The sequence below is a fragment of the Ovis aries genome, chromosome 14 (assembly GCF_016772045.2).
Source record: "Ovis aries strain OAR_USU_Benz2616 breed Rambouillet chromosome 14, ARS-UI_Ramb_v3.0, whole genome shotgun sequence".
NCBI classification, from domain to species: domain Eukaryota; kingdom Metazoa; phylum Chordata; class Mammalia; order Artiodactyla; family Bovidae; genus Ovis; species Ovis aries.
Genome location: NC_056067.1, coordinates 35,990,885 through 36,008,753, shown reverse-complemented (window position 1 = coordinate 36,008,753; position 17,869 = coordinate 35,990,885). Strand labels below are relative to the sequence as shown.

General features: G+C 38.2%; 1 protein-coding gene across 1 annotated transcript in view; it reads right to left on the bottom strand.

Annotated features, from left to right (window-relative positions):
* The window catches only part of SNTB2 (syntrophin beta 2), a 71,645-nt gene that overhangs the window by 9,511 nt on the left and 44,265 nt on the right, over nucleotides 1–17,869 (bottom strand). Inside the window, exons 3-5 of the mRNA XM_027978122.2 lie at nucleotides 15,497–15,707; nucleotides 8,984–9,126; nucleotides 2,251–2,447 (exon numbers count right to left, since the gene is read on the bottom strand). Of these exons, the coding sequence (XP_027833923.1) occupies nucleotides 2,251–2,447; nucleotides 8,984–9,126; nucleotides 15,497–15,707 (551 nt within the window). The remainder of the gene's footprint in view (nucleotides 1–2,250; nucleotides 2,448–8,983; nucleotides 9,127–15,496; nucleotides 15,708–17,869) is intronic.

The window sequence follows — 17,869 nt, the reverse complement described above, 5'->3', positions numbered from 1 at the left end:
CAGTAACATGGTTGGTAGTTGGGAAGTCGCGCTGTCAGTCCTACCAAAGATAAAATTCAAAAAGATACATCTGAATTGATGGGGCCAAAAGAACTGATCATCAAGACTGGCAAATGTCTCCTGTCAAGACTGGTGAAGTCCCTGTTTCACCAACATTTAAGCTGTTTTATTGTTAGTACAGGGGCTACTGGTGAGAGGCCCTATGCCCCATAGAAATTAACACAGTCCTCTGAGAACTGAGTTCATCATGGCTGTGAGCCGGAAGAATGGCTCCCAAACAAGCAAGTCCTCATATCGAGACCAGTGTATCCTTTCACTGGACATGAAAAACACTCAGTCAAGGCAGCTGGCATGTTCAAGAAATAAGGAAAAGGAATAACTCACAGAGGAGAGTTTTGCACAATGAACTCTGAATATTAATTACTTCAGAAAAGGAGCCAACAATTTAACAGAAGAAGGTGGTAACACGCATCTGAAGGACATGCCGGCTTATTAATGTATGTGTATACATGTGTATGTGCACACCAGGCACACGCATCCTATTAAAGGTGTAACAGACTAAGCGCCTGCACCATGCGTGAGGACATGCACACACACATTTTAAAGAAATCCTGGTTCTTTGCAGAGTGATTTACTTTCAGCCAGTTTAGCATGTCTGGAAAGCTCTAAATACAGAATAAGTGATTAATAAGTACATCAATTGACTTGAACTGTGGAAATGAAAGGATTACCAAGGTAAAATATTGAAACAGTGCTGTGAATGAGAACAAAAAAATTCGAAATAACCAAAAAACAAGTTTCTTTTGTCCATTTAAAAATATAAGGAACCAGGTGGTCCTTATTTTCTCTCTATTCAAGCCATTTGTATTTAAACAATTGTGAGCCAAAGACTGAATAGATTTTGGTTTCCTGTAATATGAAGTTTACAGACACCAAAGGAACAACACAAAACTAAAAAATGTTCAAAAGTCACACTGTACTCTCTTTGTTTTGGGAAGCATATCTCTCCAGGTACTTGAAGATATGGCGACCCCATATGCCAGTGATGAGTGTGCTGGCCAGACCCCTGGGACTCCACACAAGCACACAGGGCATCCAGCCTGTTTAACTGAAGACTTCTCCATCCCAGAAATCACATTCTGTGGCCAAGACAAAAACCAGAGCCCCACAGTCCTTAATGTGGTGACCATTCACAATGGGTGGGAGACAGGCAAGTGAGAAAGACAGTGTGGTGTGGTGACTTCGGTCAAAATCCAAGGCGGGTGTCATTGACATTGGTGTCATCGCTTGAGCCATTGTTGTGGTCATAAGGAAAATACAGAGCACGTCCTAAACAGCTGAAGAATTGTTACAACACTGAAAAAGCTGTCTGGCGTCACTGTTAGAAGATGACCCATGGAAATGCTGCTCATGCAGTTCTAAAGCCATAGAGACCCCTCACTTTCCAAAAGCAATGGAAAGGAAGATAAATCACAAGACCTTCTGCTCTCAAACATTTTCTCTTTTCATATAAATCCTGTAAAACTAGGTTTAGGAAACAAAATGTAAGAAAACAGGAGCAGAACTAAACCAACTTCCAGGCAAGATGTTCAAAGTAATTAAAACCATATTAGAAACTGTAATTGTGTCTTAATTTTGACAACTCTCTGTTCTCCTTAAAATGAAAGGCAATCTGGAAATATCTATACATAACCATATACACAGATACACACATGTGATACCCATCCCTTCAAATTCACACAGACTAGCCACAAGAGGGCGCTTCAACAATGGAAAGAGACCACCAGGGTGATTTCCTTTAGATGCCCATTTCAGTACTTACTGGGCACACCTCTTCCAACTTTGCAACAGAAACTCCAATTCCAGATTCTTCACTTTTCTACAGCTATAAGCTCTTCCAGATGGTCACACTTTTAAGGGTGTCTATCCATGTTCCAAATCTTAACAAGAGGGTCAATACACCTAGTATTTAGTAAATGAGTCCTCACATTATTAAATATTTAAATAATGAAGAGTAAAACAGCCATGTTATGTTGTACAGAAACTGTTGTGAATGTGTTCAGAGTCACATAAACAACTTAACGAAAACTTTGCTACTAAAGTAGAGAAACTCAGTTTCTTTCCATCATGATCACCTTCAGGTGTCTTATTTCAGAACATTTTAAGTCTGGCCCACAGGAAAATGATTTTTACTTTAAAATAAAGAATGACATTTAATTACTGTTAGCAATGAAATGCCAGTATCTATACCTAGAGAGACTTCCTTGATCAACTCAGCAGCTGCATGGCAGCCCTGAACGAGTATTCGGGTCCAAGTGGACAGATCCCGATGTGTCTCCACCCTGAAGAGATGCATCTCGATGCCCTGCCGAGAGCCTGTCCTGGTGGCGAATGTCAGGTCAGATCCAAGGGAGGGTGAGCGACACCCAGAGCCAGAATGAACCAGCCTAGGACCACAAACACAGCAAAGTTCAAAAGTCATTAATGTACTGTCAGAGGACAATCTCAGCAATTTATGCTGATAAAAATGCAGAAAATTATAAACATCAGCAGCAGTTTTTAGGTAAGTATATCTCAAAACAAGATTATAGTCTTTGACATAGATACTATTCTGTTTTCCCATAAAAATGACTCCTGGTGTCACAAGCAGAACACTAGGTCAGATGGCCCAAGAACCCCAATTTCCCATTTGCTTTTTCATGCTCCCATGAAAGGCTATACTGTGCTTAGTCACTCAGTCATGTCCACCTCTTTGCAATGCCACTAGGGAAGCCGTCCCAAGAGGCTAGGCATGTCAAAAAAAAAAAAAGACTCAATTTTGATTAAGAAATAAGCCACAAACATGCATATCCTCCCCTACTTGTCAGTATCACAAGAATGGTAATTTTTTACCAAAGATAAATGTATACCAATACATCATAACCAGTCAAAATCCAGGTTTGGACAAATATATCAATATAAAGACATATAGCCATCATTATAATATACAGAGAATTTTCACTGCTCTGAAAATCCTCAGTATACTGCCTAGTTATCCTCTCTCTCCCTGGGCAACACTTGATCTTTTTATTGTCTCTTGGAAAACGTCAGATCTAGAGCAGAAAATATACAAGTCCAGAATGTTCTATCATAACAGCGAATATGGCAATTCTCAAATATCTTTTTTTTTTTTTTTTTTGCCACACAATGCAGAACTTCCTTGACCAGGGATTGAAACCATGTTCCCTGCAGCAGAAGCATGGAGTCTTAACCACTAGACCACTGGGGAAGTCCTCAAATACTTTTATATAAAAGCCCTATTAAAAACACTCAAAAGTTCAGCTGAAGAGGTTACTATTGGCCAAAGATAGACCATGATTTTTTCTTTTATTTTTTAACTGACTGGTTCCTCAAAAAGTTAAATAGAGGTACTATATGATCCAACAATTCCATTCCCAGGTATGTACCCAAGATAAATAAACACATACATTAGAATAAAAATTTGTTCACAAATGTACATATCAGCATTATTCTTAATAGCCTAAAAGTGGAAATAGCTCAAATATCCATCAATTGATGAGTAGATAAAATGTGGAATGTATATACAATGGAATATTATTCAGTCATAAAAAAGAAAATTTGGAACTACTTGGCTACAGCTCTTGACTCTCATTCACTTAAAATATGATACTACTCTACTACCAAAAAAAAAAAAAAAATGATGTGCCATCTTTTTATTTGAAAAAGTGAGTTCCAGGAATTCCCTGGCAGTCCAACGGGTAGGATTTGGCACTTTCACTACTGTGGCCTGGGTTCAAATCCTGGCCAGGGAACTAAGATCCCACAGGCTGTGCAGCATGGCCCAAAAAAATCATTTTGGGGAGAAGAGTCAAATCAAGAATGGGACAGCAATGAAACAAAACAGAGAAGAGAAAAAACATGAGAAGCATCAGTTCAGTTCAGTCGCTCAGTCGTGTCCGACTCTTTGCGACCCCATGAATCACAGCACGCCAGGCCTCCCTGTCCATCACCAACTCCCGGAGTTCACTCAGATTCACGTCCATCCAGTCAAGTCAGTGATGCCATCCAGCCATCTCATCCTCTGTCGTCCCCTTCTCCTGAAAGAACCTTAGTTTCTACAATGTGTCCTACATATTCTGCCCCATGAGATGCTCATAAGAATAGGGTTTCAAGGTCAAAGATAAGAAATGGGACATTCATGAACTAAAAAATATTTTCAGGTAAAAGGGAAAGAGCAGAACACTGTCTAAGAAAGTATGACTGTTAAAGCATTTTAAAAATCCCTTCAACTAATAGTGAAAAGCTTCCCACAAAGAAAATCTTAATCCTAGATGGCTTTGCTGATGAATTCTAGCAAATATTTAAAGAATAATCAGTACCAACTCTATATAAAGTCTTCTAAAAAACAGAAGAGGAGGAATACCTCCCAACTCTTTCTATGAGGCCAGTAACACCCTAATACCCAGATCAAAGACATCTCAAGAAAAGAAAAACTACAGACCAAGATAATTTATAAATACAAGACACAAAATTCTCATCAAATTATTAGCAAGCAAATTGAATCTAGCAAGACCAAGTAAGATTTATCTCAGAAGTACAAGGTTGGTTTAATATTCAAAATCAAAATGGTAATTTATTTATAAATTGATTCGATTTAAAAATTATTTTTAAATTGATTTATGAATTGATAAGTAAAACCATATAAATAGAAAAAAGGACAGAACCTACAAGACCACTGTAATAGACATGGAAAAAACATTTTAACAAATCCAAAATCATTTAATTAAACCCCAAATTGAAAACACTCAACAAATGTGGAATAGAACAGAACTTTCCCACTCAGATGAAGTGTACCTATAGAAAAACCCATAGCTAACTTTGGGTTGTTTAAAGCTGAGGGAGAGGAAAATGGAGAGTGAATGCTAGTGGGTAAGGGGTTTCTTTCTGGGGTGGTTCAAGCGTCCTAATAGTGACTGTGGTAACTGCATAACTCTGTGCAAATGTCAAAGAGCATTAAGCTCTATGCTTTAGGGCTTCCTTGCTGGCTCAGTGGTAAAGAATCTGCCTGCCAATGCAGGAGACACAGGCTTGATCCCTGGTCCAGGACGATCCCACATGCAGCAGAGCAACTAAGCCCAAGTGCCACAACCACCGAGCCTGTGTTTTAGAGCCCGGGAGCTGCAACTAGTAAGTCCATGTGCCGCAGCTACAGAAGCCCACGCACCCAGAGCCCGTGCTTGATATCTGGAGAAGCCACGGCGATGAGAGGGCCCATGCGCCACCTGCTCTTCGCACTATATTTACTATATTAGGAAATGCAGTATATTTACTATAATGAGAAATTAAAACTGATAAATCTTCAAAATATTCATTTAGAAATAAAAATAACAAACCTATTAGGTGCTAATATAAATAACATACTTTTAATACTAAAAATAATATTTTTCAAAACGAAATGAATGTGAACACTGGCACTGTTTTAATTTTTTTCAAATCTCTTTCATATACAGCTTAATAAAAGACAGCTGAATTCTCTTATGTGTATCTGCATTCTGCCACAGCATGTAGCTGAAGTATACCCAGCCTCACACAGGTATGCAGCTGGACAAGGAAGGAGTCTTTTAATAGCTATTTCAGATAATTATGGCTATCTTTCTGTCCACCAAACCAAAAATCAACAAGTAGTTTCTTAAAGGTTAGGTGCAAGGTAGGATCTGAAACCTTATCAATAAAGTTTTTATGTGTGCTAAGTTGCTCCAGTTGTGTCCGACCCTGGGACCCCATGGACTGTAGACCTCCAGGCTCTTTTATCCATGGGGTTTTCCAGGCAAGAATACTGGAGTGGGTTGCCATGCCCTTCTCCAGGGGATCTTTCCAAGCCAGGGATCAAACCTGCTTCTCCCTGCGGCTCCTGCATTGCAGGCAAATTCTTTACCACTGAGCCACCAGGAAACCCTCAATTATCCTGTTACATTAAAAAATCCAATGGTCTCTCCTGCAGCTTGAATAGATTTTTTTACCCTTGCATGATTTTGCAGCATCATGAATTGGTCATTTGGAATATATTTTTTCATTGAGTTATGTACATTTTCCAAATGTTAAAAGTATTTTATTATATAAAAAAGTCACATTTGGTAATATCGCCACTGATCTCATCAGGTAAGTCTTTAAGTACTAGGAAGCTGTCAAAATTCATAGTGAGAGACACAAGTTTTCCAGAATTCTAATTTTTTGTTTGAAAGATAGAAATTTTTAATTGTTAACAAATACCATCAGTGTTTTCTTTAAATGACAAATTCATTTTGAATTTTATTTTAGAAAAAATTAAAAGTCTGACAAATACCCAAGTCTGAGTAGCCATAGTCTGTCAGTTTTTTTTTTTTTTTGGAAGGGAAAGTGGTGTTCCATTAAAAAACCCCAACCAACCAACCAGCCAGTTCAGCTCATAAAAACCACACACGCTTTTCTTTGTAAAAAACCATCACACCTCCATATGCAGGAGAAGTGGGCTCTAAGCACTTCCCACATCATCTCACAGATTATCAACAGGATGAATACTCAAGGGCTGAGATTAAATAAAACTAGCAATTTTCTGCCTCAACAAAGGCATTTTGAGGTTACAGTGGCATGTTTTCTCCCTGCAAGGCCATACAGTTCAGTGCCAACTGCCTTGATTCATGATAAGGTACAAGCAATTTTACCAAACTCAGTGCAAATGTCAACAGTGAGAAAAGCAAACAACACGTTAGTATTACTGTGAAAACAGTTTTGAACTTACAGACCCCCTGAAGAGGGTATCCCCAGAGGTCCACGAAAGTATTATTTGAGAACCACCTCCCTGAGCTGATCCCTGTAGAACCAACATGCCAATTACACGTTAGCTACCTCAGCAAGAGTTAAATGAGTTTCAAAACTACTCCACATACAATCCAAGTAATACAGAGTGTGAGCAAAGTGTCAGGGTGTATCCCCCATATTCAGTTTGATTGCTAATCTCAAATCAGACCTTAAAAAATATAAAGTCCTGAATTTTTCCTACAGATTTGATTATGAAATATCTGGCAGAGGGAATCTAATTCAAACCAGCTGCTGGACTCTTGCTGCACAGCAGTTGGTTAGAACACACTGCCAAAAGGCCCCCTTAGTGGGAAGGCCTGATGAGCTCACGCAAAGGCGGTACAGCGGCTTCGGCCCCATAAATCCCATAAGCACACCACCACTCAATTTTCCACATTGTCAAGTAGCCACGCTTTCTCTGGATCTTCTTCTTTTCCAGTCAAAGAAAGCATATAGGAAAAGACTACAAAATGCACATCCTGCAAAATCTACAGCACGTGTATCTAATTCTCTACCTGTATTGGGCACTTGGATTTAACCTCAGGAAATGTGTCAAATGATGTAATAAAATAAAAATCCTCTTAATTTATCACATTCATGTTTTACTCAATTCCCTGACCATCCCAAAATATCAACTATTAGATAAACACAAACATACAGCTTTGGTTTCCAAGAATCTGTAAATGTGCAAGCCAATGTAAATAGTAACTCATGTTAATTTATATCACCCTAGCACTGTTCTTTGATTTTTGAACTATAATTAATTAATTTATTTATCAGAGACTGTCTACCTTTGCTATTGAATCATCAAGGCCCTTTCTGCAGGACCTTTATATCCTGAAGGAATTAATGAGAGCACACTTCTCTAACTCTGAGGCTCAATAAATCCTTCATCTCTATTCTGTGATCTATGGGCTACAGCTCTAAATTACGGAGAAACTCCTGAAAAGCTATGTGAAATTTATATTTTTTAAAAATAATGATATATGTAAGGGAACTTGGCAAATTGAAGGAAATTCTACATAATGTAGAAGTCTTCCTGTAATGTAAGAATTCTCTTCCTCACATGAATCTTTGTCTCCTGAAAGCTGGAACTCCCACACTGCTTCCCATGGGACATCCTAGATGACGCCATCATTTAACCTTTTTGACTATCAAGTGCTTTTTTGTGGGACTCCTTTTTAATGTGTAGTTTTTGAGCTGTATCAAAACCTGATTTCTGTTAAGCCCAAATTAACACTGAATGTGAATATCTTTCCTAGTTTCACACTAGATAACTAGTTTCTGATTATTTCTTAAGATGTATTGGCCTCCAAATCTACATTTCTCCATTCTTTTCCTTCCAGCTCCCTACATCTGGCATACAAGAAACATCCTGTTGCTTCAGGTCAGATAAATGTTTACTTGATGGAATCAAATGCACTCTTATACTAGAAAGAGAAGTTGAAGAATATTTTGGCTGAGTCCACAGTACCACATTCTGGTTTAAATGATTTCATCACTCAGTCAAAATGCTGCCACAATTTCAGTGGTTTTCTAGTCACAGTCAATAAGGAAAAAAAAAAACCAAAACACAATTTATTTATCTTCATGAGTAAGCAAGTCTTGAAAAGAGCAGTTAGGGAGCTGCTTCGACAACTTAAAAAATACACACAAAAATATCAGTGACAGAAACCATATATTCTGAGCTAGGAACTGCAAAAAATGATCAATAGGGTTGTGAAAGAAAAGTTTTTGTCTAAATCGTCTACATCGCTGCTTTAATGCTATTTTAGGCACCTAAAAGATAACAGAAGTCATTTTAAAATTCCTTAGTAGATTCAGTCGGAGAAGGCAATGGCACCCCACTCCAGTACTCTTGCCTGGAAAATCCCATGGATGGAGAAGCCTGGTAGGCTGCAGTCTATGAGGTCGCTAAGAGTTGGACACAACTGAGCGACTTCCCTTTCACTTTTCACTTTGATGCATTGGAGCAGGAAATGGCAACCCACTCCAGTGTTCTTGCCTGGAGAATCCCAGGGACAGAGGAGCCTGGTAGGAGGCCGTCTATGGGGTCGCACAGAGTCGGACACAACTGAAGCGACTTAGCAGCAGCAGCAGCAGCAGATTCAGAGTAGGACAGATATTTTGTTGTCTTTAGTCTTACCTTGTGGCAACAAGAGGGTAGCTATGACATGGTGATGCCCAGGCATCCCTGGTCCATGGCATACAGTCATAAAGCAGCAGGTCCTTCTCAGTCACGGCCATGAGGACAGGTCTCCACTGCTGCCTTCCACCATCTAGCTTTGCCTGTTACAGAGGTGAGATCCAGAAAGTAGAGCTAACTATAATGATGTGTAACTGTGAAAGTTCCTTCAGTGACCACCTAAGACAGTGGGTCTCCATTCTGCCTCCCCATCCTAACCCATGTGAGACAAAGGAAACGCCCCACAGATTCCTTCCCACTGGCAGGGCCTCTCCACTGGGAGGTGTGAAGTAGATTGTGTGTAGCTGGAGAAAGTGTTCCCTGAGTGAATTACACACATTTTCTAATGATATGACACAGTTTCTTTCCCCTACTCCGCAATAACTAATTATCACAAATTCTAATTAAATACACAGCACTCAGTTCAAAATGATAATGGTTTTAGTATACCTGATGTGGGAGTAACATCTTCTAAGTGCAGGATAGAAACTGTTACCAAGTAAGTCTGTATAATCTAAACATCGGTGTTTTTCAAATATTTTTGATCAAGAGTTACAATAAGAAATACATTTTACATTGCAACTCATCACATATATATAAATACTGAATTTAAAAATTTCCTAAACAACCATAATTCCTATCCTTTGTACAACGCACTCTGATAATTTCTATTTTATCTTTTTAAAATGGCAAAATGACCAACTATGTTCTATTTTGGAAAACACTGATATAAACTACTGTCAATGAGCTGCCCATTACAGTTCAGGAAGTTTATGTTTCAGTTTCAAATGTACCATTGCATTTAATTGCATAAAGCTCAGTTATCTCTGTGATAGTTTAAAAACGTAGGAAAACAACCACTATTTATATATATTGTGAAGGATCCAAGGCCAAAAAGCAAAAGACTATGTTCAAGCAAAGCCCTGGTATCATCAAAATGTTTGCCTTCCTAAGATGAGACCTTTGAGCAGGGAGTCGTAACAACAGTATTTCAACCCTCAACTTTTCAGCTTGCTGTCACTGACAGCTTCCAGATAAATTTAAACTGATGAATCACTTTTCTCTCACTTGTCTTCAGATCCACCTTTTATCTTCCCTTCCTTAATGACTTCTGAAGGTAATGTGAACATGTCAGAGCATTTTAAGAATACATCTATGATCTGAAAAGTGGCCTGAGTGGTCCATTTCTGTGCTGTAACATCTACACTGGGTCTCTGTTCTTGCTAGAGCTATGACTGGATTCCACGAGCAGGAAATGAATTCCAGCCAGTGAAGCTACACATGTTCAACCATGTGCTGAAAGCCCAAAATACATGACCCAACCCTGAGAATTCTAGCAAAATATGGGAGATATAATTAACTATTTCCTTACTGGTGAACCTGAGTTTTCTAAGACTTTATATATCTAGGGGTAAAGATTGTGATGTCTTTCTAAGATTTTATATGTCTAGGGGGAAAGACTAAGACTGTGATGTCTGGAGGGAAAGTATCAGCTGGAAAGAGGTTCTCTTGGATTCTTCAGTTTTGGGGTCACAGATACTCAAAAGGAATTTCTAATTTATATGCACTACTAAGTCTTCATCTCTGAGATTGTTATGGACAATATTTCATAGGGAAAATAATATAAAAGTCTATCTTCCCAGAGGAATAAAATGATAACTTGATTTTTTTAAATTAACTTTTTTTTTGCTAAGTTATAAGACAGATTGTGAATGCCAGGTCCCAGTATATGCATTTAGAAAATCTAAATTAAATGCATTTCTTCCCAAAGAAGAGAAAGGAAAACTGCTAATGTCAATAGAAACAATATCCAATTTAAAGACAGAACTTCTGTTTTCAATAAACAATTTTTAAAAAGTGTTTATTCTTTAGCTCTTTGGAGTCCTTCGCTTTTGGAGGATATCTTTTCCCTCTTCTACTTAATCACTGGAGAAAAATGACACCTCAGTTTCAGTCATTCTGTTTGCCTATCTGCCTTAACTTATAAGGGTACTGTTTGCCTTCACTGGAATCAGAATGCCGCCGGCTATATATAGCATGTGCTTTCGGTTGTGGTATCAGTACAAGCAGCCTTGGGGCTCAACTGCTGAGGTGGTTTTTTCCCCTGCTATCGAGTTTTTGGCCAGAGGAAAAAAGGATACTAATGTTAGGGTTCTGCTTTGTTTGTGTTTCAACACCCACACGTGTGTACACCTGGCCAAACAATAGTCCTCTCCAAATTTTGTTTTTTAACAAATAGAGTTGAATAGCACTAAAGATGAAAAAATTAATCATAATTATTATTCATTCCCTAAATCTCTTCATCCTACAAATCTTTTTAAGAGGTGATATACTTCTGTTCTTTACGCATCTTAGTATTATGATAGAAAACATAGAGCAAAACATAAACTGTGCCATTAATCCTGATTTACTGTATGTTTCTAACTTGAATCGACACATTTTGAGAATCATGAGGGACAAAGTAGAAACTGTGAAAATAAATCTTTCTTTGGCTCTCTTGGCGTTTCCATCAATACTCAAATGCTTAAAATACTTATTTTGTAGATAACGTATGTGTCCACACTTGGTAGACTTAAAGAAAATTCCCTCTTAAGAATATACAGTTCTTAATATATAAGAGGTATAGTTAGAACATAAGAATATAAAAGTTATAGTTATCAGTCACATAAAAATCAGCATCAATAAAGAGATAAGTCCCTTGCACAGAAATTATTTGTTACCAAACATCTATAGCCTAGGTTTTCCCTATTTTAGGCAAACTCAATTTATGATAATGTAAAATAACAAACAGATAAAGAAAGATCATTTAAAGTTAAATAAATAATCCTTCCTTAAGTTATCTGACCCAAATGCCTATCTTTTCTAGGTACAACTGAAACAGTTTCATTTATGTATATGCTTTTCAGGAAATATATCTATTGCTAAAAGAAATGCTTACCTATTTTAAAAAGATTACATGATCTGAAAATAGATTGGCCATTTTCACACTCATAGAAATAAATAATATCACAATTAAAAAAGGCTTTGGCATTTACCTAGTTCAACTTTTATCAAATATGTAAGTTCATTATAAAATTCCTCTGAGAAATGATATCCAATCTTGCTTGAACACCTTATTCTAAGTGTATTTGATTTGGGCGGCTGAAACAACTACATGGAAAAAGTAAAAATCATGAACAGTTTAAAAACAGCACTTTGGATTAGTTCTGTAGTACTATTTTTTAAAGAACTTGAAACTATTCAACTTAGTATTATTTCCCAACCCTGAGCTTGTGTTCCTGGATAGTGTTTTATAATTAATGACTTGTCTACTTGCTTTTTGCATGTATATATGTAGACAAAGGAAAAAATTACTGAATATCTACTATATATAAAGCATTAGGCTAAGTTCTCTGGGGCGAAAGATTTGAGAGAAATGTACTCCTGTCTTTGAAAAGCTCATGACTGAGTGGAGGAAACGCACACATAAAATATAGTCCGTCAAGGGCAGACTGTGATGAATCCATGGCTTAATTTTTTTCTCCTTTCTTCTGGTCTGTATGTAGCATAAACCAAATAAACTCCACTTTAAAGGTCTGGCAACTCTCATATACTGCTGGTGGGAATTTAGTTCAATCTTAATGGAAGGCAATTTGACAATATGTATCAAAATTATTGATACAAAGTGTTGGTCCCAGTGTTTGTGGTTGTGTGTGCTAGTGGCTTGGTCCTGTCCGATTCTTGGCAACACCCATGGACTGCAGCCTGCCAGGCTCTGTCCATGGAATTCTCCAGGCAAGAATACTGGAGTGGGTTGCCATTTCCTTCTCCAGGGGATCTTCCCGACCCCTGGACTGAACCTGGGTCTCCTGCATTGCAGGCAGACTTGTTACCATCTGAGCCGCCAGGGAAGCCCACTGATACAAATGCCTGTATCTTTTGTGGTAGTTTAAAAAGATGTCCACACATTCTTTACCATTCTTCCCTTTAAAAGCTGGAGCCCTGGGGTGTAGACTGGACTTAGTAATAACTCACTTCTAATGAAAAGAAGACAGAAGAAGAGCCTAGGTCATAGCCACATAGGTATTGCAATGTCCATCTTGTTCTCTCTCTCAGATCACTTGCTCTGAGGGAAACCCATAGCTGTATCCTGAGGACACTCAGGCAATTTTGTGGAAAGGCCTGCATGGCAAGAAGCTGAAGACTTCTGTCTACAAGCAGCAAAAAACTGAGACTTCCTGCCAACAGCGATATAGATGAGTCATGTTGGAGGTGCACCCGCCAACCCATCAAGCCCTCAGATGACTGCCGCCCTGGCTAACAGCTTGACGGCAACTTCCTGAAGGGTCCTGGGCCAGGACCACCCAGCTAAATGGCTACCAGATTCGCAATCCTTAGAAACTGTGGGACATAAGTGTTATTCCAAAGACACTAAGTCTTGGGGGTCATTTGCCTTATAGAGATAGGTTATTAATAAACCCTTTGAAACAGCACTTCTGAGATGTATCCTACAGGTATACAAATATTCAGTTCTATGAACTCTAATGATCAAAGCTCAGGAAATGATGCTCAAATTCTGGATAAATCCTTTTCTAACCAAAGCTTTACAACTTACTACCAGAAACTTAAGAACCAAATACATTCAGATAATGTGTGTTCTCTTATTATCTGCTCTATCTGGACTCTGGAACCAAAGAGTTTGGACAGCACACGTGTGAAAGGACAAACTACAAGGTTATTCATTATAGCAAGGTTATTCATTCTGTGTAAGGGCACAAATGACAACAACACTGGAGGAAATGCTTATTTAACTACAGCCACAGAATGAAAAACTATACAGTTGTAAAAAAGAACACTCCATATGTTTGATATAAAAAGATCTCCAGGATATATTGTTTCAAGAAAAAAAAAACCAGCAAAGTATTGATATAAAGTAGTGTGCATAATATGCTTTCTTCTTTTATAAAAGAGAAAAAGAACATATTTCATATTTGCTTTTATCTGCATAAGAAACTCTCAAGAGTCATTATAAAGGAATCAAAGTGATTACCTTTCTGGGGGCTGAGGGGTGGGAATTAGGTGGATGGGGAACCAGAAGGAGGGTAAGACTTCACCTATTAACTTCTCATTTCAATCTTAGAACCTTACGAATGTATTTTTTTAAATCATGAAGATTTCTAACATTGCCAAAAGCACAGAACAACTACCACTCCACTGAGTTTTTCAACCAGCATATAAAAACATAGAAACCATGATAAAATACTAAAACTTTCAAAGTCAAAAGTACTTATACCACGATTTTCATTAGTTTCTTCTGCTTATTCTAGTCATGCCTCCTAGAAATCATCACAGTACTAATTCTGTGTTCTAATTTATCAGAATCATTATTTGAAGTGTTCATAAAATTTCATGGCTGAAAATAAATAGATCAATGGAGTCCAAAACTGATTCACCACACTATCACCTGGGGCAGCAGATGAGATTGCCAGGCCCCACCATCAGTCTACCAAATGGGGACTCCTGAGGGGGACCACGGGGAGCCAGACCCTGAAACTGTATTTAAAACAAAACAACAACACAAAAGAACAAAACCTTTCTGGGCTGATACTGATGCAATCCCTGCCCCCGTGGCACACACGAAGGAACTAGGGTGCAAAGATAGGAAGGAACTTTAAAAAAGAAAACCAATGAAAAACAGAGTTAGCACTTGAACACTCATCTCTGACTCCCTAACCCTGTTTGTTTTCAACTCCTTCTGGCCCAGCTGACGGTGAAGGCCCCGAAAGAAAAAGGATGTTGTAACATCGTGTAGAACTTTTAGTCTTCCTTTTGTCAAACTTTAGATCTAAACTAACCAGGGTTATGTTCTTCCTTTCCTTTCACCCAACCTCTATTTAAGTTTTCTGGTTTCTTTCCATTTGTCAGTTGTAGAAGACAGCTGTACATGTGTTTAATAGCTTGTAAAATATTTTGTATATTTTAAACTTTTCCCAGATCTCTGAAACTCTTGTCAATAGACTAGAGTGAGAATTGGGAAACTATGACCTCTGGGCCAAACACAGCCCACTTTCTGTTTTTGTAAATAAAGTTTTATTAAAGCACAGCCACATCTATTCACATTCATGTTGTCTATGACTGTTTTGCTGCTATCATGGCTGAGTTAAGAAGTCGTGGCACTAATAGCCCTTTGCAAAATAAGTTGCTGATTCCATTCTAAAATCATGAAAATTATCTCCAGTCATTGAGGATGATAAGAAATGATAAGAATCTCTTCATAGTTATGTTATGATGATGACTATCATGACAGTCAATTCTGCTGGTGGAAGTGATAATTAGCAATAAATAGCTAAAAACTAGGGGAGGAGAAACAAAAGATCTGCAAGTTAGGCACTGGAGACCTGACTGTGTGATAAATATTCCAGACATACGGAATGGGGGAACCATCCTGGCTCTGAACGGTGACCCGGTGAGACCTTGCCCTGCCTCCCAGCCTACCTGTTCTGCCAGCCAGGCAATGTGCTTAACCTCCTTGCTGCCTCCCGCTGTACTGGTTGCACCAAGCATGGCATTGAGTTCAGCCAACACCTGTGGGAGGAGAGCCATTATGTTGGTGTGGATAGCTACGAACCAGGAGTGTGCTGTGGCTGTATCCTTGCAACGGAGGATCAAAGTGTTCCTGCTATCAGGAGAATGGAGCTCTATCAATCTGTGTGGAAAAAGAAAAAAGAAAATGAGCTAGATCAGAAGCCATCAAAACTGCCATGGTTTAACATATATAACTGAAAATCAACTTTAATTTTGCATTCCAGAATATAAATGCTTTTTCTCAATTCCTTAGAGCCCAATCCCAGAGAAATCCATGTGTGGAAAGATCATCACCAGAAAGACTAACTGCTGGGCTGCCGTCTCAGTATTCATGAAATGACCTGGAATGAGAGAGCCTAGTGTAGAGTCTGTAGTAAGAGCACTTCACTCCGCCTTCATTTCCAAGTCAAAGAAATGGAGAGCCTGCTTGTTGAATCTCACAGGCACATTGTAATGAAAGAATTTTTTTTTTAAATACTTAGAAAATTCTGGTATATAGTATTGCTAGGTAAGTAAAACTTTTTGCCAAAAATTGAACTGAAATTTCCACTGTGTGAAATAAAATAGCTGAAGAATACGACTCTCAATGAAAATTTAGAATTGTTTTTTAGGGTCTGGGTAATGTCGTATGGTTAATTCATCCTCCAAGTAGTGGAGGAAAAATAGTTGAGAAATCTTCAACTCTATGACTGTTATTTACTAATGCTCAACTAAGAACAATCTCTACTTCAAAAGTAACCATTAGGACTTATTTAAATCTTTTTAAAGGTACATGCAACCAGTTCCTTATAAAGCAATTTGCTGGGTACTATCTTGTATTTTGATCAAAGCTTTTGCCAAGATGAATTTTAAAAATCAATCAATTAATGACTAACATATGTTCACTGCTGTGCTCTAACAATGAACATATATATCTTTTAAAAGGGAAAAAATTAAAAGCTCTTAGGAGTGTTTTTCATGGTAGGCTAAAAACTGACAAACTGCCACTGACCAAGGAGAGAACTTTTCATTCTTTCATCTTTCTGAAGACAGTTTTCGCTTCCTTGCAGCCCTGTCACGAGATCCCACACTACCTGACAAACACGACTGGTTTACAGGAACACCAGCATGTCTGCCTTGAAGCGTGCATCCCTCTCTGGTCATATTTAGAGATTCCTTTATAATTCCATTTTAACTTGCCATACTTAATGTGGTAAATATTCATTCTCATTTGAGCTCTGGTCAGTCCCTCCTTTCTTAAATAAACATTTAATGAAAACCTACTGTTTTCTAGATTCTGTGCTTGACACTGTCTTAGAGATATAATACTGAAAAAAAATAGAGAAAAACTAGTCTCTCCTCTCACTGGGCCTATCATCTAATGGGGAAGGCAGAAAGTTTATATTTAACTAATATACAAGTTACAAAAACTACTTCTATAAGGAACTGTGATGACTACCACAAAATTCTTGGCTCAAAAAGGCACTCCTGAGATGCAGCAAAGCAAGACTGCAGTGGGGGCCTCTTTCCCACTGGGGCACACTTACCAAACTGGTATACAGCTTATAAACACATCTATCCATGCTACCTACCTACTTATCCACTGACATGCCCTCCCACTAGACTTACCCTGCTAGCTACCTGAAGGTCTACCCACCAGTCTATCCATGTTTCACATGCCTTCAGTTTTACAGCAATAGCCAAAGAGGCCAGAGAGTTCTAGAAAATAGTCAAAACATAAAATAAGGTCTGTGACCAGTCGAAACACTTCACAAAGCCCATACCTGAAGCATCTTTAGATAGCAAGTCACAAGCCATTTTGCTTCTGTTTTAGTTATAGTTCTGATGAGTTTATTTGATTTCCTATCCTATAGCTAAATACAGCAAGAAGTAGCTTGAGATTAAAATTTTGGGGGTTTTGAATAGCAGGTTAAGTCTGGATATTAATTGGTAAGCAACGTGGAATCACTGAGGATTCTGAACAAGGGGACAATATGATCAAGACAATGAATTAAAAAATTAACTTTATGAGATATCTGTATACCTAGGTTCAGAGGAGCATCATTCACAATAACCAAAAGGTGGGAACAACCCAAATGTCCATCAATGGGATGAATAAACAAAACGGGATACACACACACACACAATATTCAGCTTTAAAAAGGAAAGAAACTCTGACACATGCTACAATATGCGTGAACCTTGAGAGGATTATTCTAAATGAAACAAACCTATCACAAAAGGGCAAATATTATATGAGTCCACTTATATGAGGTACCTAGAGTAGTCAAAGTCACAGAAACA